The 26,355-nt window shown below is 43.7% G+C and overlaps 1 protein-coding gene across 1 annotated transcript in view; it reads left to right on the forward strand.

Moving 5' to 3' along the window:
• The first annotated feature begins 360 nt into the window (after positions 1 to 360).
• The window catches only part of LOC149440897 (class I histocompatibility antigen, F10 alpha chain-like), a 46,613-nt gene continuing 20,618 nt past the window's right edge, over positions 361 to 26,355 (forward strand). Inside the window, exons 1-5 of the mRNA XM_089658012.1 lie at positions 361 to 547; positions 14,881 to 15,141; positions 19,570 to 19,848; positions 21,240 to 21,515; positions 25,587 to 25,699. Coding sequence (XP_089514138.1) covers positions 418 to 547; positions 14,881 to 15,141; positions 19,570 to 19,848; positions 21,240 to 21,515; positions 25,587 to 25,699 — 1,059 coding nt within the window. The 5' untranslated portion in view covers positions 361 to 417. The remainder of the gene's footprint in view (positions 548 to 14,880; positions 15,142 to 19,569; positions 19,849 to 21,239; positions 21,516 to 25,586; positions 25,700 to 26,355) is intronic.

The following is a 26,355-nucleotide window of genomic DNA, read 5'->3' on the forward strand; positions in this document are numbered from 1 at the left end:
TATCAGTGGATTACAGGTAGGGTTGACTTTCTGGTTACTGAGAAACAAAATAAAAGCAATTTTTATCTGGAGATCGAATAATCTGCAGCTATTAAGCAACGCCTGATTACCCGTCCTCTCATGGTAACCTACACCAATATTTTGCTGCACGGTGGGCTCTCCGACTCTCCTCCTCCGGTCGTCTCCAGGCACCCCAGTCTGACTCCAGTTCCACTTTAATTAGTACATTTTTATGAAGGACAATATGTCAGAACAAAAAAGACGATCAACTGAGGAGGAAAAAGAGATGGAGGGTTATTCCTCCAAATGAGGAAGAGTCTGTAGAGATGCTGCTGTTCCTCATTCAGTGCATTGTGCATGGTGTGCGTTCATCTCCTGTGATTACACAACCAGCACACAGCTGTCATACACACCGCAATGTGGACTGGCAGAGCTCCTCTGAACTTCATGGTGGAGTACCTGGGTGTCACTCTGAATATCCCAGCCAGGAGGATGAAGATGACCCCTTTTATCCTGCTTATTCTGGTGGTATCACATGTTTATGCCGGTAGGTACGGGGGAGGGGGGGGGGGGGGCTTTGAGCTGCCAGGTTATTATTTTGGCTATTTTAGAGAATATTTTATACATTACATCAGAAAGCTGATATATCCCAATGATTACCTGTTCCTGCTTTCCAGCTTTAGCACTCTCAACAGAAACATAAGGTGGCAGTTCTTGATCTGAGGACCCCCAGCACTTCTCATATGTCTCTTGTAACTATATAACATAAAGTACGCATTCAGATACAAGGTTCAATTCACAAACTAAAACACCACGGTAAGGATTCTTTTGATAAAAGTGAATTATTTTTTGCTGAATCCAATGAGATTTGCAAAGTGCCATGGCTGAAAATTGAGACCCTTTCCTTGTGTAAAACTTTGTGAATTCAGCCTTTTGACTGGTATTATGAGGGTCCATTCACATGGGGCACATGGGCTCTATGCAGGTCATTGTTTTCCTGGCAAGGGATGCACAGGTGTTACATGCATCCCTGTGTTGGTGTCCCATTCATTTATATTGGGAAACACATATGCATGGACACAGCCACTGGGTCCTAATATGACATGCACATGTGTGCAGACGCAGGTCCCCAAATGCATACAGGGTGCAATGGGGACCCCTACCCTCACTCACCTGCATCTCATATTAGGACTCAGTGGCTGTGTCTGTGCATCCGCATGTCCCAATAGAAATGAATAGGATGCCAGCATGGGGATACACACAACACCTTTGTATCCTCATGCTGGCAAAACACAGACCTGCATTGGGCCTGAAGTAAAGCACCCCATGTGAATGGACCCTAATTGTTAAATCAGCCAAGTGGAAGGGATAAATGGGGTTATTTGAGGTACGCTGGTGTTACAGTTGTGTAGTCACGCCTGATGACGTCTATTGAAATGAAATGCTTTGTACAGAGTCAAAGCACTAGGACATCATCATGCATGGCTTAATGGTTAGCACTTGTGCCTGGCAGTACTAGGGACATTGGTTCACAATCTCAACCACGATACCACTTGCCTGGAGTTTGTTTGTTCTCCCTGTGCCTGTGTGGGTTTCCTCCAGGTACTCCAGTTTCCTCCCACGCTCCAAAGACATGCCGGTAGGTTAGTTGGCTCCTGTCTAAATTGGCCCTAGTATATGAATGTGAGTTAGGGACCTTAGATTGTACACCCCTTGAGGGTTAGGGACTGATGTGAATGTACAATATAGATTGTACGCCCCTTGAGGGTTAGGGACTGATGTGAATGTACAATATAGATTGTACGCCCCTTGAGGGTTAGGGACTGATGTGAATGTACAATATAGATTGTACACCCCTTGAGGGTTAGGGACTGATGTGAATGTACAATATAGATTGTACGCCCCTTGAGGGTTAGGGACTGGTGTGAATGTACAATATACATGTAAAGTGCTGTGTAAATTGACAGCAATATAAGTACCTGAAATAAATAAATGTAAAGGATGTGATTAGCAGAGATGGAAGCAGTCGCTGGAGATGCATTCTCCCAAAGAGACGAATCGATTCATTCTTAGTGTGGGGTGAGAACTTTTGTGTTGTAAGTGATTTTATTAACTTTCTGCCTTGTTTTAATAAGACAGTTTTTCACTGTGGAATCTCTTCTTTCTGCTTCGTATATGTCATGATGAAGTGATGAAGTTTGCTTGGAGTGTCTGGGAAGGAAAGATATCATTGCTATACAATACATTGGCTCTATTTTAAACTACTTATTTACTTAAGAGGTCAAAGGAAATCGGTGACTTTGTATCCAAATCTGTGACTTTGTATCCACTGAGGGAGTGTTATGATGATGGAATAAACACATTTATGAAGATGACAGTGAAAGATGAGAATTGATTTTATTGCCCGCTGTTTTCCAGAGATTGTTTGGGGTTTTATTGGCTGGACTATTATTTATCTTGATGAAGGAAACTTGTTTTATTACACAATAGATTGAAATTAGGTTGAGGTCCCGTTCACACCGGTGCGATTTGTCATGCGATTTGACAGTTCCAAATCACATGACAAGCTGCACCCCATTGTCAGCAATGGAACCACAGCTTTGAAATCGTGCTGAAGTTTTATAATGTACATAACTCTGGTTTTAGTGCTTTATTTATACATTTATTTAGTTTATTTATACCCTTTGTGATGCTGATACAGTAACTGATAAGATGTTTTTCTGGCTATATTATAGTTAGGAGCTCTGACTACTTATAGTTTTAGATAAAGAATATAAAACATTCATGTACAATTAAAAGCCGCTGTAAAGCATATCGGCCCCGCCCATCCCTGACATCACAGGTTGGAGTTGACAGCTGCGCTCTCTCTCATTGTGGCTGCAATCCCCGGTGGCCTTCCCACCAATCCCTGGCTGCGCTAGATGTGCACACTGTTCACACTGCTGCAGGTTCTCCTCTGCTGGAAGTTAGCATATAAAGAATAGATAGAGTAATGCGGGACAAAGCCCCTGTACACCGGGACCGCAGGACAAAGGTGAAAATGCGGGAAAGTCACGCCCAATCCGGGACTGTTGGTAGGTATAGATTTCCCCTCTATGGGATTGTACACCCCATTAACACCCAGCATACCATAAGAACATAAATAAATATTAAAATAAACACACAACAATTGTGGAAAAGTTTAGGCCGCGGCCCCTTTATTGGGTTTAAATCAATTTTAATTATGAAATGAACTTTAAACTTTAATACCAAACAGAACTGCTGTTAACCCTTTACAGACCAACATGCTTAGTCACTAAGACTCCAGCAGCAATATCTTATACCAACCAAATAACAGTTTACCAACCACTGTCCAGCCACAAAGTGGCCAACATTACCCAAAAGCCAGGTTACCAACTTGGCTCCACTCCACAACCGCGGCCTAAACAATCATTCTACAATCCAGAATTGAAAATGCCATTACCAGTATGTGAGAAAATATTTTAAAAACATACCTCCCAAATTTCTGAAATTATAAAGAGGGACATCCGAAGTAGCAAAGGACATGTCCCCAGTTACAGGGACCTCAAAGATCTAATATGCAGAAAATGATTGGCTAAACAACACAAGTGCTATTTCTTACATCTATGTTTCCTTTATATTGACTTTTATAAATAACAAATGCAGTAATCTATCAGCTGAATAAAAGGTTTAATGCAGCAGAACACTTGACAGTAAAATAGTATATTTAGAGATGTACACATCAGACCAAAAAGAGGGACAACTGAAGCTACACGAGGGGCAGGGGAATTTGGTCTCAAAAGGAAGGACAATTGGGAGCTATGCCAAACTCTGCTAGACCTCTGATGAAACTCTCCAATTTACAATAGAGAAAAAGTGAAGTCACCAATAATGAGTATACAGTAAATCAGCATATCAATCAATTCACATGTTATGGTAACTGTATGGTGATCTGAAGCCCAGGCCTAGAAAACCACTTGTGGCAGAACAGTTACCATTTTATTTACAAGGACTAAGATTTTGAATCCACCTAAATCATTTCCTTCAAGATGAACTACAAGGACTTCCAACACAGCTCACACTTGCAAATAGGGAATAGGAGCAGCCAGCTATTCCATATACCCTGAAAGAACTGGAATTTTAACAGGAGGAAAAAAAATCCTCCACACCAGAAAACACACGAATGTCAACTATTCATACTATTAATTTTTTTTTTTAATTAATAGTTATAAAAAGGAAAAACGTGTGTAATAAATGGAAAGAACAATGCGGATATAAAGAGCAGGACTCCCATCCACGTCTTGGTAAACTCCCTATATAGCAGCTGCATATCCTGCACCATCAACATGCTTTAAGGACAGATTTAAGTTACAATTCTGATAAATTCTGTTTATTACAATTCTGATAAAAAAAAGAGCCATTCACCTGCAAAAAAAAAAAAGGAAAGTTTTGCGAATTGTTAAAATTGTTGAATTGGGCAATGTGAGTGGCCTAAGGCATGAAATGATAACTCCCTGTCCTTGTTTTGCTAATCTATTGCTATTCTGAACACACATCTGTCTAAAAAGTTAAAGCGGACTTCCACTCACACTGTAAAAAAACTGCAAAAACTGTAGCTGCTGACTTCTGAAAAGCAGCCACTTACCTGTCCCACGATCCCGAGGTGTTCCCCACACAGCCCGTTTCACCAGCCGTCCTGTGTTCCAAGCACCGGCATCTTCATTGTGAGCACCCGGCTGTGACAGCTTGCGGCGAGTAGCGTTGCGCTTCCTGAATGGCCCCCTAGTCTTCTGGGACCTGTCACGTGTCCCAGAAGACTACGGGGAGGGAGGGGGGAGGACAACTTCCGCTTTCGATCACCTAGGCGATCGCAGTTGAAGTGGGAGCGGGTACCTGTCAATTTCAGGTACCTGCTCCCCAAAGATGCCAATCCTTAATGGGGAACGGGGGGCCAGTCTTTAATGCGGAACTTCCCCTTTTGGGTGGAAATCCGCTTTAACTAACCAGACTGGCCGGAGTGGGAAAACCGTTCTAAAGTGTTTTATATGCAGAAGAACAGATTGATTCCATAGCAGTAGCGATATTACATGACACATTGAATGCAATTTGTGACCCGATAGCAGCATGTAAACATGGCTTCTAAAGTCCTTTCAGGAACGAGAATTATACGCAAAGTCTAAAAAGAAACTCCTACTAAGAGTTTTGATGAATGAGTGTGGAGACAACCACTTTGATGAAATGTCATATAAAGGCCAAAGAGTTCTGCGGAGCCCTCAAAAGGAGAAATAGCCAGTGGCATGGATAATGCAGGTTGTTTAGGCAAGAGAATTGAATATTATATCAGAAATAACTGCAAGCAAAAAACTGGTGTTAAGGACATTGTAGGCCTTTGCTCACTGCTGAGGTAACCGGTGTCCTGAAACACTGGAAACCTGGAAAAACAAAGCCTCTGCTGTTAAATGTTTTGTTACCCTGAAAATGTCTTACTTTACCCTAAATATAAAATGAAGGCCAGGAAGGTCCAGATATCTTAGTTGCAGGAAAATGCTATTCTAACACTCACCAATAAGAGGCGGCTGAACTGCTCGCTCCAAAGTGCCGCAGACACAACAACAGTGAAGAGCCAAAGTGAACAATATTCTTCGGGATACGGTATAAATACAATAATCTGGTCAAACTCTGAATACCATTTGCCTGGCCGTAAATGACCAAATTCAATAGATTCTGTTGCATCTGTAGACAACTTATATATACGGTACATAAAGTGCAGCGCTTAATAAATTGACAAATGATTAGTGAAAAAAAACAGTGAAAAATGTGCCATACAAAAAATTGTCCATCAAAATATATTCAGATAGAAGAAGTCCCCAGAAGCCGTGATGAAACAAAGAGTGGCCAATCATGCTTTGTTGTAAACAACCCAGAAAGCTGGACAACCGGATCCTCCTCCAGATCACCAAGAGAGAAAAGTAAAGATCCTCCAAGCAATGGACCCTAATTAGGGTAACTACACCTCTCCGGATGGGATTCAAACTCGTGGTAATGAAGTATGGTTGCACTCACATAAGAATGGACATCATTGAGCATAGAGAGACAAAATTTCAAAGTTTTCCAATTTTCAAAATGGCTGCTGGCCAGTCGCGCATGCGCAGTGGCGTGTGTGCGTGGCCTTCCCTACGCGTTTCGTCAACCACTATCTGTAAACACTATAACGTTCACGTAAACTAATTAATTTACACGTATTGGAATTTATTTTAGCAAAGACATTTAGCAGAATACATTTTGGGCTGAATTTATGACAAAATTTGATTTTTTACGTTTTTTTACTGGACATGTTTAATAGCAAAAAGTAAAAAATATGTTTTTTCTCAAAATTGTTGGTCTTTTTTGGTTTATAGCGAAAAAGAAATAAAAAAAATTTGTGGGGAAAAAAAGGACATAAATTTAATTTGGGTGCAGGGTTGCATGACCGCACAATTGTCAGTTAAAGTAACACAGCACCATAACGCAAAAAATGGCCTGGTCAGGAAGTGGGGTAAATCCTCTGGAGGGCAAGTGGCTAATAGCAAAAAATCAAAAATATTGGGGTTTTTTTCGCAAAATTTTGGGTCTTTTCTTGTTTATAGCACAAAAATTAAAAACCACACCAGCGATCAAATACCACAGAAATAAATCTCTATTTATGGGAAAAAGGCTGTAAATTTCACTTGGGTGCAGTGTTGCATGACCACGCAATTGTCAGTTAAAGTAATGCAGTGCCGTATCACAAATAATGGCCTGGTCAGGAAGGGGGGTACATCCTCTGAAGGGTAAGTGGTTAAAAAACAAACAAAGACAAACAAGACTTTAGTATCACTTTAATAATGTAAAGATAAAGAACTGGTCCACACTCACTGATAGGTTGCTAGAGGTTATAGCACATCATTACTGCTCACTGATTGGTTGCTAGAGGTTACTGCACATCATTTACTCACTGCCTGTACACCATACTACAAGAGATGATCAGAAACTGCAGACATATTACAAAAGATGGTCAGAGACTGCAGACATATTACAGGAGATGATCAGAGACTGCAGACATACTACAGGAGAAGGTCAGAGACTCCAGGCATACTACAGGAGAAGGTCAGAGACTGCAAACATGATACAGGAGATGGTCAGAGACTGCAGACGTATTATAGGAGATGGTCAGAGACTGTGAACATACTACAGGAGATGGTCAGAGACTGCGGACATACTACAGGGGATCGTCAGAGACTGCAGGCATACTGTAGGAGAAAGTCAGAGACTGCAGCCATACCATAGGAGAAGGTCAGAGACTGCAAACATGATACAGGAGATGGTCAGAGACTGCAGACATTATACAGGAGATAGTCAGAGACTGCAGACATACTGCAGGAGATGGTCAGAGACTGCGGACATACTACAGGACATAGTCAGAGATTGCAGGCATAGTACAGATGATGGGCAGAGACTGCGGGATTAGTAAAGGAGATGGTCAGAGACTGCAGACATAGTACAGGAGACAGCCAGAGATCGCAGACATAGTACAGGAGACAGCCAGAGCCCGCAGACATACTACAGGAGACAGCCAGAGACTGCAGGCATACTACAGGGGACAGCCAGAGACTGCAGGCATAGTACAGGAGATAGTCAGAGACTGCAGGCATAGTACAGATGATGGTCAGAGACTGCAGGATTAGTAAAGGAGATGGTCAGAGACTGCAGGCATAGTACAGGAGATGGTCAGAGACTGCAGGCATAGTACAGGAGATGGACAGAGATTGTGGACATACTACAGAAGACGGTCAGGGACAACACACATACTACAGGAGAGGGTCAAAGATCACAAGCATACCACAAGAGAATGCAAAGTCAAGGAAATGCGTATTTGATCCCCTGCTTATTTTGAATGTTTGCCTACTCACAAATAAATGATCAGTCTATAAATTGAATGGTAGGTGTATTGTAACACTGAGAGACAGAATAGCACCCAAAAAATTATTTCTGGCTCCCAGGTGTCTTTTATACAGGTAACAATCTGAGATTAGAAGCAGTCTCTTAAGGGAGTGCTGCTAATCTCATTTTGTTACCTGTATAAAAGACACCTGTCCACAGGAGCTATCAAGTAATCAGATTCCAAACTCTCCACCATGGCAAAGACCAAAAAGCTGTCTAAGGATATCAGGGACAAGATTGTAGACCTGCACAAGGCTGGACTGGGCTTCCAAAGTATCGCCGAGCAGCTTAGTGAGAAGGTGACAACAGTTGGTGCAATCATTCACAAATGGAAGAAACACAAAACAACTGTCAGTCTCCCAGGTCTGGTGCACCATGCAAGATCTCACCTCGTGGAGTGTCAATGATCATGAGAACAGTGAGGAATCATCCCAGAACTACATGTGAGGATCTTGTCAATGATCTCCAGGCAGCTGGGACCACAGTCACCAAGAAAACAATTGGTAACACACTACGCCGACAAGGACTGAAATCCTGCAGTACCCGCAAGGTCCCTCTGCTCAAGAAAGCACATGTCCAGGTCCGTCTGAAGTTTGCCACTGAACATCTGAATGATGCAGAGGAGGACTGGTTGAAAGTCTTGTGGTCAGATGAGACCAAAATCAAGCTCTTTGGCATCAACTCAGGACAGGATAGGACAGGACAACTGCACAGGATCAAAGGGACGATGGACGGGGCAATGTACTGTCAAATCTTGGGTGAGAACCTTCTTTCCTCAGCCAGGTCATTGAAAATGGGTCATGGATGGGTGTTCCAGCATGACAATGACCCAAAACACACGGCCAAGGCAACAAAGGAGTGGCTCAAGAAGAAGCACATTAAGGTCCTGGAGTGGCCTAGCCAGTCTCCATACCTTAATCCGATTGAAAATCTGTGGAGGGAGCTGAAAGTTCAAGTAGCCAAATGTCAGCCACCAAACCTTAATGACTTGGAGAGGATCTGCCAAGAGGAGTGGGCCAAAATCCCTCCTGAGATGTGTGCAAACCTGGTGGCAAACTACAGCTCAACTCTGGGCAACTAAAAATTATAGCCTAGATCAAAATAGGCAATTAACCCTTGCAGTGCAGGGACAGCCCTGCAAGGATTAATTCTTTTTTTTAGTCTAGGACCGTGGTCTCCAAACTGTGGGGCGGGGGCTGGATTTTATTTGCTTTTATCCTTTGCTTGCTTTTATCCAGCCCTTGGTTCATTTTCCCCCACTGTCAGCAACAGTGCGGCATAGTTTCTGCCACTGACACTGACAATGTGGTACTATTCCTCCCACTGACACCAACAATGGGGCACTATTCCTCCCACTGACACCAACAATGGGGCACTATTCCTCCCACTGACACCAACAATGGGGCACTGTTTCTTCTACTGATACCAATGATAGAGCACAGTTCAGCCCTCCTAAATCCTCCCCACAAGTAGACCAGTTCCTGCAGCTTCTTCTCCCTCATGCTCCAGTCGTTTAGGGTCCTGACATCATCAAGACCAAAGAAGGGTCCCTAACCCAATAGATGTTATTATACCGAGGGACAGTCTACCAACAGAACATGGGGGAGCACTGTCTATTGGGGGAGTGGAGGATCAGGTTAGAAAAACTGTTTCTCTTTCTCAAAATGAGTAACTAACCCTTACAGTGTGGGTGCAACCCCGCTGCAAGGAATCATTTTTAGTTGCCAGGGGTTATCAGTCTTAATGCACTTGCAACAATACACTTGAGTACTGTTCATGCTACTTTTTTATTTGCACAAAAAGTTACATTTTCAGGACAAGCTTTCAGGGTGTAACCCCTTCTTCAAAGGTTCAAGCAGTACTTTAATGTGGAACTATCTGATCAATTTAACTGTTTCCCAAAACAGTTACATTTAAGGCATGCCATGAATGATAACTGTCACAGTAGCTTGTGTTCTCAGCCAAAATGCTAAGCCATTAAATGGCTTATGCCATAACTGATGACATGTGCAGCACCATGGCAACTGCAGATCAAACAGAGGCTATATTATGGCAGCTTCCTTGGCTGTAAAGGAGAGGAGAGGTTATTTCCACTAAACACCCCATAAAACAAGCAAATATATTGTATTTCCAAATAATGTGCCTTGAAAAATTCATACCCCTTGAAATGTTCCAAATTTTGTCATGTTACAACCAAAACAATACATGTCTCCACTGCTCTAGAGTCCAGTGGCGGCGTGCTTTACACCACGGCATCCGCCGCTTTGCATTGCACTTGGTGATGTAAGGCTTGGATGCAGCTGCTCAGTAATGGAAACCCATTCCATGAAGTTCTCTACACACTGTTGTTGTGCTAATCTGAAGGCCACATGAAGTTTGGAGGTCTTTAGCTATTGACTGTGCAGAAGGTTGGTGACCATGTGCTGACCCCACTCTGTCATGTGACGTGGCCTACCACTTGGTGGCTGAGTTGCTGTTGTTTCCAGTTGCTTCCACTTTGTTACAATCCCACTAACAGTTGAGCGTGGAATATTTAGTAGCCAGGAAATGTCAGGGATGGACTTATTGCACAGGTGGCAACCTATCACGGGACCACGCTTGGAGTCACTGAACTCCTGAGAGCGACCCATTCTTTCACAAATGTTTGTAGAAGCAGTCTGCATGCCTAGGGGCTTGATTTTATACACCTGTGGCCATGGAGGGTATTGGAACACCTGAATCACATGATTTGGAGAGGGCGGGCCCGATACCTTTGGCAATAAAGTATATGTGGAGTCACTATTGAGGGGGGGGTGCATATTGGGGTGGCTCCATAGAACCCCACTAGGTAATGGAACCAGCATGAAAAGTCTGGAGAGGCAATAAAATAAATAATTCCTGAGATAAATAGAAGCTGACGGTAATAATATGAAGGGTCATACAGGAATGTGTGGCTGTATGATTGTATGTTTGGACATTTGGGTTTCATAGCACTTTAACCTCTTCAGGACCGTCCACCTGCATTGTACTGCAGATGTGCGGCTCCTACAGGCACAGCGACGCAGGGAGAAGGATCAAAGAGGGTTGTTTTAGTAAAAAGCAGCACATAATACACACACTAAAGCTGGCCATACATGTATAGATTATTCGTTCGGGAATTTTCGTTTCAAGAATATTCGTTTGATTTTTCAATCGTTAGTGGGGTCAAATCAATGTTCACTTTTGATGGCAGTAATAGGAAAATTCGAAGGGGGGGGGAACTTTTCTCGATCAAACAAATTTTCGACCATTGGATGTAGTTATCGTTCAGAAATTACATTTATGTTAAACTCAAATATTAAAAGCAAAAGACAATTTTAGAATGACATTCGTCCATTCATCGAAAGTTCAAAGAATTTTCGCACAACGTTTCTTACGAATATTCTCGGCTGAAAATCTACACGTGTATGGCCAGCTTAACATTTGTTAGGCACACATAACCCCCTGATTAGCCCAAGGTGGTAACCCCTTCCCAGCCAGTGTCATTAGTACAGTGACAGTGTATGGTATTATCACTGATGACTGTGTCAGTGTCACTGGTCAGTGTCAGTTCCCACCCAGTGTCAGATAGAGTCAGTATTACCCACCACACTGATCACCGCCATTACCAGTATAAAAAAAATAAACATTTCAGTATATATACCATAGTTTGGAGACTATAACATTCACGCAAACCAATCAATATATACTTAGTGGGATTATTTTATATATTAAAGACATTTTTGCCAACATATATGGAGAAATTATGATTTTTAAATTTTTCTTTATTGGAAATGTTTTATAGCAGAAAGTAAAAAATATTTTTCAAAATGTATATGTTTATATAACCAACAATGAAAAAACACATAAAAAATGATATTAATTTTGTTTGGGTACTGCATTGCATGACTGCACAATTACCAGATAAAGCAGCGCAGTGCTAAATAGCTAAAAATGGCCTGGTCCTGAGGGTAGTGAAACCTTCAGGAGCTGAAGTGGTTAACGTGATTGTAAACGTACATTTTTCTTTTTTAAATAACATGTTATATTTTCCTGCTGGTTGGTTTTACACAAAGCAGCCCCAATCCTTCTCTTCTGGGATCCCCTGCCAGCTCTTCAGGCTCCTCCTTCCTTTGATTGCCATCACAGGAAGCCACTTGCTATAGGGGCTCCATCCAGAGCATGGCTTTGTGTGTCCATTGACACACACAGCACATCTCAGTCCCGCCCCCACTCCCTCCTCTCTGGATTTGACAATGTTTTGGTCCTGATGATGTCAGGATCCTAGAGTGCCAGAGAATAGGGGAGTAGAAACTGTGGGGATTGTCCGTGGCCAAGGAATTCTCCAACATCAGTATGAGTTAAAATGCTGCTATGTTGGTGGTGTCACTGGAAGGAAAAAATGCTTCTATGTCAGAAGTGTCACTGGAAGGAAAAAAGTCCCTTCATTGGTGTTTTCACTGGAAGCATAATGCCATGGCATCAGTGTTGGTAGAGATACAAATGCCAGTGCATTGGGATTTGTTGGTTCTGCCTTAGAGGACTTACTGCCTGTCAGTCCTGTAATGAGGCAGCTGGACAATGAAGCGGCCTGCAAGTTCCTAGTGCACTTCCCTCTACATAACAACATTGTGCCCAGGGCATGTGTCCCTCTTGCCCCCCACCCCTTGTCCTGGCCTTGATATTGCCCAATAATAGGCACAGTGTTAAGACAATATATACCCATAGACATCAAATATGAGAAAACGTGCAGGGCAGAGCTACATGCTGACGTCATCACGCAACCGGAGGTCATCCAGAAGTTGTCCACTTGCCAGCCTGAATGTGTCTATCTCAATGCGCAATTGCCCTGAACATATTGTAAGTGCAATATTCTGATACAAGTTGTTGGATGATTTTACACTATATGGGGTATTTGCTTCTCATTCCCTTTCTAATGTGGCTGATGGCTGGATGCATTCCTCTATGTTAAACTGGGCTATGTGCGGACCTAGAGAAGGAGTGGGAGGGATGCGGCCGACGTGGAATACCATTACACATGCCATCTATGACTTCTCTATCATTAGGGGGTCATATCAGTTTGCATAGCCTGCATTTTGCTACCATCAGTGAAGGTTTTGAATATATCCTGGCACCTTTTCCATATCTCATGATGCTTACATGCCGTGGATTTTCACAATTAATGATTAATTGTGAGAGTCTTTTTTAATGTCATTTTTTTTCATTTGCTGTATACATTTAGAATTTTCAGTAATTAGTGCAACACTTATCTATGTAACAGTGTTAGGACAGCCAATTCATGTGAAGTGTGCCATTGCACCATGACAGAAGAGAACATACAATTACTCAGCTTCTTCTAATGCACCATATCAGTGATCACCACACACAGCAGTGCATTACTATGGGTTGCAGTGTGTTGCAGTGCAGGGGCATTGAAGTGTGTTCCTCTAGTTCAGTGATGGCGAACCTTTTTGAGCCCGAGTGCCCAAAACTGCAACACAAAACCAACTTTTTTATTTCAAAGTGCCAACACTGGAATTAATCACTTGCCTACCGGGCACTTCTACCCCCTTCCTGCCCAGACCAATTTTCAGCTTTCAGTGCTGTTGCACTTGACAATGACAATTGTGCGGTCATGCAACACTCATTTTTTCACACACATAGAGCTTTTTTAGGTGGTATTTAATCACCACTGGGTGGTTTATTTTTTGCACTATAAATGAAAAAAGAGCAAAAAATTAAAAACATAAAAGGTTTTCTTTGCTTCTATTATAACATTTTGCAAACAGGTAATATTTCTTCTTTGATGTGCGTTGGTGAGGCTGCACTAATAGGCAGCACTGATGGGCATTGATGAGGCGGCACAGATAGGTAGCACTGATGAGGCGGCACTGGTGGGCATTGATGAGGAGGCACTGATGATGCACTGATATGCAGCAATGATGGGCACTGATAAGCGGCACTGACTGATAGCACCAACTGAAGGCACTGATCGGCGGCACTGCTGGGCATCATTGATGGGTGGCACTGATGGGCAGCACTGATGAGCGACACTGCTGGGCACTGACAGGTGGCACTGCTGGGCAGCACTGACAGGCGACACTGCTAGGCACTGATGGGTGACACTTCAGGGCACTGATGGATGATACTGCAAGCAGTTAATCTCACCTCTGGCAGTGTCAGTGTGGCTTCCAACCCTGCAGCTCATTCCCATCCACGCTGAACACATCGCCCCTGGCCCCGGAGCAGTGTGGGAGCCTCTTCCTCTCTTCCACGCCCATCCCCGGCTACATCACCCCTGGTGCCAGATCCGCATAGGAGCCGTTTCCTCTCATCCACACCCACCCTGGCCCCAGAGACATGTGGGAGATGTAGTTTGATGAGGGTCCAGTGTGGACGAGATCTGGATCAGTGTGCGTGGTCCGTGTGCGCTCATCTTCCTCTTCTTCCTGGCGTGCCCACTGAGATGGCTCTGCGTGCCAGCTCTGGCACGCGTGCAATAGGTTCGCCATCACTGCTCTAGTTGTCACCATTCAGAATAAATGGAATTGCATGCATGGTGTGAAGCTAACCTAAGAATAATTCATTTTAAGTGAATGTAATCTTTGAGTTAGAGGCAATTCACACTACTGCTTTGCAGTGACACGCTGTACACCACGTGCATTATCTCACTGCGTAGCACAGCATGCACTTATTAGTATGATGCTATGCCATTAGAAAGCAGCTGTGTTACAGTGCACAATAATACACAATGAGCAGAGCACTGCACTAAAAAAAAAATTGGGGGTGTTGTGATGCAGTATGCCCAAAAATACATTGTTATTGTGTAAACAATATTCTTGATTGATTCTGATTGATTGCATGTGTTACTACACCCAAGAATTACATTTTTCTTTTGAATATGCCCATATATCTCTCTCCCAGGCGGACACTCTCTCCAATACTATAGAACAGCAGTCTCCTCTCCAGGACCTGGGCTGCCTGTACTCTTTACAGTCGGATATATGGATGATCGGGAAATAGAGAGTTATAACAGCGACACTCGTCAGTATCTTCCCAAAGTGGAGTGGATGAAGAAAGTGGAAACTGAATACTGGGAGAGAGAAACAAAACACCATAGGAGCACTGAGCAGTCTTCCAAAGACCATTTGCAGTCAGTAACTGAACAATTTAACAGGACTGGAGGTGAGACAATCTTCACACCTTAATGTTTATACAATAAAGATGAATTCCAGTTATTGTTAATTTGAACATAATTATACTGGACCAGGTAGCTACTGTATGTATATATGTAGTGCCCTCCTAGTTAGCTAGGGGGAGCTAGAATCCTGATTGTCAGAGAGGAGGGCTCAGTAGCAGCCTGGGTGTGATAGTCAGGAGGTGAAATTTTGGTCAGAGCTGAGAGGCTCTGCAGGCCAGCCCCTCTGGAATTTTCCTTCTTTAGAGCTTTGAAGGAAGATCTAGAGGCAGTGGGTGGATCTGAGGAGTGTCTGGCTTGTACGCTTGAGGGATCCTGACCAATACTCAACAGGAGGCTTGGCAAGGGGCCAGGACAGCCCTTAAGGATAAGGGAGCCTGCTAAGCAGGAGGAGAGAAGGAGGAGAGAAGGAGAGGTGGGGTGAGGTTGAGGTGCAGGAGCCTGGGAGGGAACCCAGTCTTGAAGGGGCTCACCTCAAGGAGTGATGCCTGGAAGGAGGAAAGCTGTGGACTTCACTGGCCCCCTGAGAGAGGACCACCTGGCAGCAGGGAAGGAACGGCTCAGCTTTAAGGCCTGGTAGCAGCCACTGACCCAACAGCAGCACAGTAGAAGGACTCAGTGAGTACACCTACACCCCCTGGGCCAAAAAAAGGGAGAAAGCATTTGGGTGGGAAACCTAACTCGCTCTACAGGTGGGACAATTGTCCTTCTAGTAGTTACTGCTGGATCCACTGTTCAGGGATTACTCCATACAACTGGAGGATGTTTTGTGCATAAGACTTGTAATATAATTTTAGGAAGTTTTTGCCAGTTGCCATTTCCTTGGGCATCCCATACACCCCTTACCCCATCCAAGTTCTAAACCCCTAAGAAAACTTCAAAACAAAGCTCAAGGATTGATTTCTGTCTCCTGGTGCAAGTCTGAGCGAGGGAGGTGTGTGATGTCTGGCTGTGCAGGACTATAGGGTGAGCCAAATCTTCAGTAACTCCTAAGGGGGTAGTGCTACATATACAATACTTGGCCATATCCCTGGAAGCTGGAACACCTCTACTCCAGTGCTCTTCACTTGCTTCTGGGTCCTGTGCTGAGCAGCTGGCCTACTGCATTTTGAATACAGGAGGTTGGCCAATCAGAAAATGCACCATTTAGAGAATACTTTGCATTTTCTGAATAGATAAAAAGTTCTCTTTAATTGGATTAGGTGAGAGGCAGGACAGTAATGTCTCACTTGGTCAAGTCAAGCAGCCAACCCCCTGTGTTCAGAATGCATCAGGCTAGCTGTTCAGCACAAAAGCCAGAGGCAAGTAGAGATCACTGAAGTAGAGGTCTTTACTTAAGTGATTTTCAGCTTCAGGGGGCATTGGCCAGGTATGATATATACCAGGGGCGGACTGACAACTCATGGGGCCCCCGGGCAATAGGGGATCATAGGGCCCCTGTGTCCTTGCCCAAACTCAAAAAAGCCTATGAAAAAGGTACCAGGGGCATCTCATGGGGCCACCCCCCAGGCAATAGGGGATCATGGGACCCCTGTGTCCTTTTCCAAACTCAAAAAAGCCTATGAAAAAGGTACCAGGGGCATCTCATGGGGCCACCCCCCGAGCAATAGGGGATCATGGGACCCCTGTGTCCTTTTCCAAACTCAAAAAAGCCTATGAAAAAGGTACCAGGGGCATCTCATGGGGCCCCCTACTGACCCCAGGCCCTCGGGCAGTGCCCGAGTTTCCAAATGGTCAGTCTGCCCCTGGTATATACATACTGTAGTTATATTGGTTCAAGGTGAACCAATATAACTATGTATAAATTATCCATACTTGGAGTTCCTATTTAAAGTATAACTAAAGGGAAGCTTTTTGGTTAGAGATGCAATAGAACATCTGTCAGGTTTCTATCGCTGTCTGAACCCTGTTTATGGAGATTCATCCTGTCTATTTCTCCTGTTCATTGTTGTCACTAAAAGTCTAAGTAAAAGAAAAGCCTACATTTTGGGTTGTGTCCACAGCAGTAACAGGGGAAATCTTCCAATGGGGCCACTGGTGGCAACCATGCATTCCCTTTCTTTGGAGGGATTCCCTCTCACTTTCTGTTTTGGTCAGCTATGGGACAGGAAGTGAAGGGAAATCTTCACAATGGGACACAGATGGCAGAACAAATTGACAGGGGTGATAATCCTCTCATACTCTATCCAAAATGAAAAAAACATTTTTGGCTTTAGTTCTACTTTAACATACAGAAACATTGTATAAAGGCACAGCATTGTGGGCATAGCTTTGTCTCTATAAAACAGAATAAACTGCAGAGATTACTTAAAAAGAAGTGATGGGCTAAGGTTCGGGCCAAGCCCTGTTAGTCCTAAATCTATGGGAAGCTTTTACTCACACTACATAACAAGGGGGTAGGGATGCAGGTGACATAATTGACCTGATTTGGCCACATGATCATATTTGGTAAATTCCATTGTCCAAATATAGTTATGTGACCATATCTGGATAATGACATAAGCCGGTATCCTTGCTACTCTGTTTTGTGGGGGTGGGAAATTTTATAGCCACAGCAGATTGGACCAGCGACCTGCTATCATGTGACAGCTTTCTGGAAATTAGGCCTGAACCTTGGCTCATCATTACACAAAAGTAATCTCCAGGGAAATGTGTTATACCAGTGCTGGAGGACCATGATCCATTTTTGTAGAATTTTCTGGGTTAATATATAATAAATAAAGGAAGGTCATCATTGACCCTCAGGTTCCCTATGATGTAATGTGGCTTTACAGTCCCCAATGAGCAACAAGAACTATCAACGGGTAAACTAGCTCACTTTGGGTCCTCAGGGCTTGATTGCAGGTATGTAGCCTGAGATGAAAGGGCTCTTTACCCCTGAAGTAACCAATGTTCCTTTAAGTGCAGTGGTGAGTCTTCTGCTCGCTTGATGGGGCCCAGTTGGTGCACAATGACGGGAAAAGTGAATAATAGTTCCCTGAAGAACACTGTGATGAAGAACAATATTCTCCCCCTGGAAACAGTAGTTGAATTATGAGAAGCCCCTTTAAGACACTAGTCACTGGCAGATTTCAAGCAAACGCTTCACAAACACCCCGCCAACACCTGCCAGGCATTTGAGGAGCGTCACCATAGACTTTAATGGGAGGCTTCAACTCCTCTTGACTCAACATGAGGCGTCAATTTTCCCGCAACACGACACTAACGCTTCAGTGTGAACAGCACTGTGTGCTGCAATGTGCAGAATTTTCATAGGCGTTCGAGAACCATTAAAAACGCTTCACAGATGCTTGTCTGACGCCTGCTAACAAATCTAGTGTGAATGTAGCCTAACTGGCCTGTGCTGCAAGGAGCACATGGAAGGGTGATGCATGTGAAAAAAGAACAAACAAAAATTCCCAGCTCACTTACCAGCCAGCCTGCAACAAACCAAATTGATAAATAAAAGAAATGCAGCGCTCTTAAAAAATTAATGAATTATAGTGATAAACACAGTCCGGTGAGAACAGTGCTCCTTGATTCCCAGTGCAAATGGTAGAAATTCACACTAACCAGAACGCGCATGGGTTACACGCATGTGTATATATATATCCTGAAGATCCCCTCTCCTCTCAGGTCTGGTCAGGGAAATAGCTGGGAAAGATGGAGATCCTATGCCCTCATGTGGTAAGAAAGTGGTCCAGCAGGTCAGAGCAGTATCAATCTGGATAAGCCTCCAAAGGAGCTGACACAGGGATCACCAGGGCTGCAAGGATGGAAGAAGCTCCTCACAGGAGACATAGGGAAGCACTCATAGTGTAGTAACCAAATTGACCCTTTCTAACAGTTCACATTAAAATCAAGGGTTTGTTCGCATGTGCAAATACGTGCGTAAGGTGCAGGGCCACATCACGGCATCCCAGTGTACTGCAGTCCTAGCCCTATAGATATGAGAGTCTCCTGAATTGGAGAACATATATAAAAAAAAGATAGATTGGGTGGGTATGTCTGGAGCTATAGGGATAGCAATAGCACAATGGCAGTGGAGGTATCCAGTGCGCCCCCTCACTAATTGACCAATATTTGTAGCGCTCTATGAGTAAGCACTAGAAACGCACAAAAAAAGCATCAGTTGAGGATGTGGTTGGAGTGTTTCTGTTTGTTGTTTGGGCATCACAGTTATACTAATGCAATAGGCAGTAGAGTGCAATTCTACAGTTGTTTGAACCTACCGGATGAAGGAAGTTGATGGAGCCCAGAGTACAGTTGGCACATGTGGCTAGAACGAGACATGGACTAAAAGTTTGTGCTGTCTAGAGAAAAAAAGAGAGAAAGGAACAAAATTATTTTTCCTTTTTTTTCTACATCTGTAACATATTATGCATGTGATAACACACAATCTGCTTCCATGTGACATCTGTCTATGTTGTATGCAGGTCTACATATCTACCAGGAAATGTATGGTTGTGAACAGAGAGATGATGGCATCACTGCATTGTATAATAGGCATGGATACAATGGGAGAGATTTCATGTATCTGGACACATATAGGTGGAACTGGATCCCAGTCATGTATGAAGCTCGGTTCTACACAGAGGCATGGAACCGCCAAGACAGAAGAGGGACAGAGAAATGGAAGGTTTTTCTCATGGATACCTGTATAGAGCGGCTGGAAAAATTCTTTGCATATGGGAGAGAAGATCTTGCGAAAAGAGGTGGCTATATATATATCACATACATACATACTGTGACTCTTATATTGTATGAAGCATGAAAATTCTGTTTTCATTGTATCTGTTAAATGCCCGATCACATCACTTCTTAAATGCTAAGTTCACCTTTTACTAAAAAATAACAAATGCACATATTTTAGCAGATACATTTTTTTTAACAGGAGCCTACAAAGTATTGCATCCATGATCAGTAGATTGCGGGTGCAGTTTCAGGTTCTTACACTCTCTCTCAGCTTTCAGTCCATACCACTGTACAGGCTGTCAACTAGCAAGGAAATGTGAATGGACTATGAGCATGCTAACCAGTAAACTCATGGCATATTCAAACTACAAATCTGTCTGCTGCAGTGGCGGATGGGACTTGTAGTTTTTTCATTCACAGATTGCTGTGAATGAATGATGTGGCTGTAGGGGCAGCAACTCTGTTTTCAAGTTGTAACAGTGGGTGCAAGGAGTGGATCCCCTACCCACTGTCATAGAGAGGGGGGATTGGGGGTATCAGGTCTAGAGCATGTTACACATTACACCCTAAATATGGGTGTAATGTGTAACATGCTCCAGAAGGTGAACTTATCCATTCTAGATTGGAATGCTAGATCTGGTGTAATCTATTTCATAGTACTTGCAGAAATGTGCAAAGATAGGCAGACATTTCAAATCAAGAAATGGCATGACACTATTGATTGGGTATAATATGAAAATGAATTGCATGCAATTATATGGTGTGGCATTTAGAAATAGATTACAACTGCATTCATAAATGCCTCCTATTGTGTATATAGTAAGTGAACTAGAGGTAGGTTTCAACTTACAAGAAGGGCTTGGTTACAGACCTAGAAGCCCTCCCTGTAATATAGGGGGTCTACATTAATCTTCATGCCCAGTATATAGAGACCTCAATTGTAGAAGATCAGGGAGGCTGTCTTTAGAGAATCTATGAAATGAATGCAGTGATTGAACTGTGTGCTGAGACCAAGAACAGTGTTGTCTCCCAAGCCTACTGTTGTAACTAGAACAAATGCTGCTGTTCAAGATGACCTGGGTACATACAATCTGGGAATTTCTGTGAATCACCAGTAAAAAATAATTAAAGATCTCCTGTAAATGACTGAATGATGTCCCAACCAAGGGAAACAAGCTAAACTGAATACCCTTAGACTATGAGAGAAAAATGTCAATGCACAGCTAGTAGACTGTTGTGCATACACACGGTTGATGCTGGTCCAAGCTGCCCTGAAAACTCCTCTGTGACCTGAAGACACCTAAAATGATCCTCATAAATACATAGATATCATGTTCTAATTTACCTCAAGGGAGAGACCAGTATTGCTTCTGCTAGCAGACCATACAAATAGTTTTCTTTTCCTTGTCAGTGCGTCCAGATGTGAAGGTGTGGGGCCGTCGTCAGTCGGATGATGTGACCAGACTTCATTGCCTGGTGTACGGGTTTCACCCCCGACCTGTGGATGTGAAGTGGATGAGGAATGGGGAGGACCATGTTCCTTCAGATGAAATGACTCCAATTCTCCCCCATCCTGATGGCACCTATCAGATCAGAGTCAGTGTGGAAGTGCCAACCAAGGAGGGAGACACTTACTTCTGTCATGTGGACCACAGCAGTCTGGAGGATGTTCTCACTGTGACAAGGGGTGAGTTTAAGTAGAGCTTCTGCTGTTTATACACATTTTAATGTCTGTTTGCATTTATGGATGCATTAAAACAAAAGGTTTGCAAAGTCTTACTGGCCGTTTCTTTCAGAAAGCAGAAATATTCATAGTAGAAAAGCCTGGCCCCTGCCATCATTCTGCAGAGAGAGACTTCTGCTCTCCACATGGAAGCAATGGTCTCTCTGCAGAGGTCAGACATGCTCCCTGCTACGTCACAGCTAGAGCTCACCAATCAGCAAAACACATGCTCCATGCTGATCTAGTATACTAGGGACAATTTACCTGCCAACATGTCTTTGTATTTCAATGATATTTATTAATTTATAAACATTTAAAAAAAACAGGAGCAACAAGACACGCCCACACAGGGGTCATCAATTGCACATAAAAAAATAAAGAAAACAGTGCTCTAACACCAACAGAGCAAAAAGTGCGCCCACGCAGGGGCTATCAATGGCACATAAATGACAAAAACATTGGTATAATACCGACAGTAACACAAACCAAAGGCAGCTATCCACCGCCACACCAAAAAAACAAACAGAAATAAAAAAGGAAGGAGGAGTACAAAAGGAAAAAGATGACAAGACCAAGAGCAGGGGTCCCAGAACGCCAATACCGAGCAACATCCCAACCCCAGACTAGCCGGGGGGAGCATGGGAAGGACATATGGCAACCACTGCTCCCATATTTTAAAAAATTTCCGTTGGGAGTCGTTACAGATACTCGACATCTGTTCATTAACCCCTTCACGCTGGAGCGTCCCGGCGTGAAGAGTAGTTCCTGTGTCGGGAGATGGGTGGGACGGGGCGTGTCTTAGCGTCATGTGGCTGCCGTGATGTCACGTCACGGCCGGTCACATGATTGGGAAAGGTCCCGATCGAAAGAGCAGACCGGGATCTTTCCATGAGTACCACACATGTGTGCTGGGAGCACGCAAGGCGCGCGCTCTCAGCACATATGTTTTTTGTTACTAGAACGCAAATGTGCGGCCGCTCGGCGTCTAGGCCCAGACGCAAGGAGGCCACACACTTGCGTGCGGCCGGCTTGAAGGGGTTAAGCATCATAGTGGTCATATGGTACAGCACCCCCTGAAGAAGGACAAACGGGCACTTCCAGGCCTAAGCAATTGTTCTAGTGGCCGACAAAAACAAATAGGAAGCCAACTTCCGCTGGTGAGCCAAGAGGCCCGGTATGGGACAATGAAGCAAAGCGTACCGAGCATCCCGGCGTATGGGGAGATGGAGCAAGGTGAAAAGGAGGCCAAACACACGAGACCAAAAACGAAACAGTCTCGGGCATGACCACCAGATATGCAATACATCACACAACCCCAAAAGCATCGATCCCTGTAGGCAGGGTTTGCCTGGGCCAAACGAGCTGGAACCCAATACCAACGAAACAATACTTTGTATGCCGCCTCCAGCGTGGTTGTATTAAATGAACATTAGCTATAAACGACCAGGCCCTATTCCAGTACTCCAGATCCATGACTGCCCCCAGGTCGCGCTCCCATTGAGCGACATATGAGAGAGAAGTATGCATCGAGTGTCTGTTCAAAGCTGCATAAAGAAGGGAAATAAGGCCCGGGGTGCCCGGACGCTGTTGGCAAAGCTGTTCAAATGCAGATTTCCGATATGGGAAAGCGGAAGTGCCCTGCAGTGAGGTCAGCTAATGCCGCAATTGAAGATAACGAAAAATTTCCGCTGGAGGGATATCCCGTGACCCCCGAAGAGAATTCCAGGTGGGGAAGGACCAAGAAGTCAAAAAGTGGTGCACCTGCGAAAAACTATTGTCCACCCACCAAGAAAACGCCCTTGGTTGATCTAAACCTGGTGGGAAAAGAGGGTTGTTAATAATTGGGAGCAAAAGTAGGAAAGGAGATATCAGGCCACTGGAGTAGCGTACCAAGTCCCACACTTGTAGGCCATGGAACAAAATCAAACTGAGTGTTATAGGGCGTAGGGCAGGGGGAAGCCATAAAAGTGTCAATGTCACAATAGGGGCACAATTAGGTAGTTCTAGCAGGACCCAGAGAGAAATGTCAGAGGAAGCGTGCAACATAGACAGCGGGGCAATCTGGCTCGCCTGATAATACTTAGTTACATTAGGCACCCCAAGACCATGCCAACATGTCTTTGGAGAGTGAGAGGAGACTCACATAAGTTTAGGGAGAACATGTAAACTTCATGCAAGTAGTAACCGGGTCCTAGGTGCTTATGGCAAATCTAAGCCATCCATACCCTCAAACTAGATGCAGAAAAGAAGGAAGCCATTTACTTCTTTTCTTCATCCATGCAGGTAGTGCCATGGCTGAGACTGGAACTAAGAACCTTAGTGCTGAAAGGGAGGAGATCTAACCACAGATAGTTGTCACCAGAACTGGAGAAAAGGGTTATTTTTAAAATGGGACAACAATTCTAATGACAATAGTTTAAGTTAAGATTATTTCTCCTCCCAATTTCTGTTGAAGTGAAGTGAAAGTAAATCTGTCCAGTAGGACACCAGCAGCAATAAAAAATATCTTGCTCTTAGATTTACTTTATCTTTTGTGGAAGAAGAAAGACTCATTTCACATCACCTCAATTGATATCCTGCATTTGGAAGGCTTTATCAAATGCTTGGTAAACGGCCTACAAGTGATCACCAAATGCCTGCAAAGCTCAAAAAATGCCCTAGGCATTCATCAAGCATTAGTTTCTTCTCCAATGATAAATGTTCTGCTATGAGCATTCTGGACATTTCCCTATAGCCCAGTGTTCCTCTGTGTTCATAATACATGAAACCAGAACAGGATGCCTGGATTCACTACTTCCTCTTTTATGCCTACTATATTTAACAATGAAACTGACTTAATTCTCCATACTGTAATTTTCTCTGATTGTCTCTCTAATGTAATCTTAATAAATATCCTTCTTTGATTGGGTATGTGGATCTACTTTCAACCAATTAATCCAACAGAGTATCTAAATGTTACATTCTGGCCAATTCATTGTGAAATTGTAAAATTTCTGCTATAGAAATGTCCTACCAATCTACAATCTGGATGATTCTATAAGCTGCTGTCCTGATATAAAGTTATACTTTTTCAAAAGCATGTCAGCTCACAATGTTAAAGTGGAAGTGAAGGCAAAATATTAACAATTGTGAACAGAAAAGCTAAGAAGGGACATGTTCTTCTACGTAATGGAGCTGATGCTGGGACTCTGTATGCAACAGTGCCAGAACTACCAGGGTTGCAATGGTCGCACTTGCAACTGAGCCAGAGCCAGCATAGACATCAGTGTGGAATCCCAGAGCCCAGTGCAGGAACAAGTTCCAGCACTGAGCTCTGGTAACTAGCCTGACAGGGGTGTGCTACCATAGGCTACCATCTATTGCAGGGTGCCCAAGGTCCAACACATGGCGATCACCCCCTATGTGGCAGCCGCCATCTCTCTCTGCTTAATGCCTGAACACATAACAGCAGAGCTTGCAGAAGCTGCCCCCTCCTCCACGGCTCTGATCTTTGGAGTAGAGAGGACTTGTGCTGGGGCGGTCAGATTCAAAAAACCCCACCTCACCTTCTAGCAAGTCACATCCCTTCTCAATGCACCTCCCCCAACACATATCCTCTTACTCCCCCCCAAATCAAAGGGAGCAATGGTGGCATCTGGCACCACATAAAGGATTTAGGGCAATTGCCCTGGGTGCCCACTCTGGTGTACCCCTGTCAGTCAAGCAACTGGAACCAAGTTCCAGAACTGTTTTTTACACTGGGCTCCAGAACACAGCCCAGATTCATGGGACATCAATTGATTTGTGTGTCTGATTCTGCTGCGTCCTTGTGCTGGAGGGGATTGGGGAAGGATTCCCTTTGGGAAGGGCCCAGGGCTCAGAGAGAAGGGCCCCAGGACCAGGGGAAAGTCCCCATGACAGATGTAAAGGGTCCTGTGGTCAGGGGGGCCCTTCATGGTTTTTGCACTGGGGCCCTAAAAGCTCTAGTTACACCTCTGGTATGCAAGGTACTCAGCAATACTGATGTGTCATTTCTCTTGTGTTTTCCCTCCTCAGATTCTAGTGCAAAGCCTAAGGACAATATAACCGTAATTATTGGCATCTGTGTTGCTATTGCAGTAAAAGTGATTATTGCTGCTGCTATTGGAGTCGTAGCATGCAGGAATCAGGTAAGTGTTAAAATTAAGATACGTGACACACTGAAAAGTTCTTTTTGTCATATAGGAGGTCTGAAAATGAGCCCCACGTAGAGTCATGGCCAAAAATATTTCTATCAGATAATGCATCACTTCGCCCAGAATATTGTTGGAATTACAAATGTTTCTGCATTCTCTCACGTTTATTTCTTTTGTTTGTATTGGTATGACACAAAAAAGTGGAGAAACAAAAAGCCAAATCTGACACATTCCACACAAAACCCCAAAAATGGATTGGACAAAATTATTGTCAAGTTCTCAAAATTGTAAGAAGTACAGTTGCAAGAAAAAGTATGTGAACCCCTTGGGATTACGTGGAGTTTTGCATGAATTGAGCATAAAATGTGCTCTGAACGTCATCTAAGTCACAACAATAGAAGAACACAGTCTGCTGAACATAATACTACACAAACATTAGATGTTGCCATGGTTAAATTGCACATAACATGTAAACATTCACAGTGCAGGGAGGAAAAAGTATGTGAACCTTTGGACTTAATAACTGGTTGATCCTCCTTTGGCAGCAATACCCTCAACCAATCGTTTCCTGCAGTTGCAGATCAGACCTGCACAACGATCTGGAGTTATTTTGGACCACTCCTCTTCACAAAACTGTTTCAGTGTAGCAA

The sequence above is a fragment of the Staurois parvus genome, unplaced genomic scaffold (assembly GCF_062004578.1).
Source record: "Staurois parvus isolate SC_StPar_1 unplaced genomic scaffold, SC_StPar_1.0 ptg001049l, whole genome shotgun sequence".
Classification (NCBI taxonomy): domain Eukaryota; kingdom Metazoa; phylum Chordata; class Amphibia; order Anura; family Ranidae; genus Staurois; species Staurois parvus.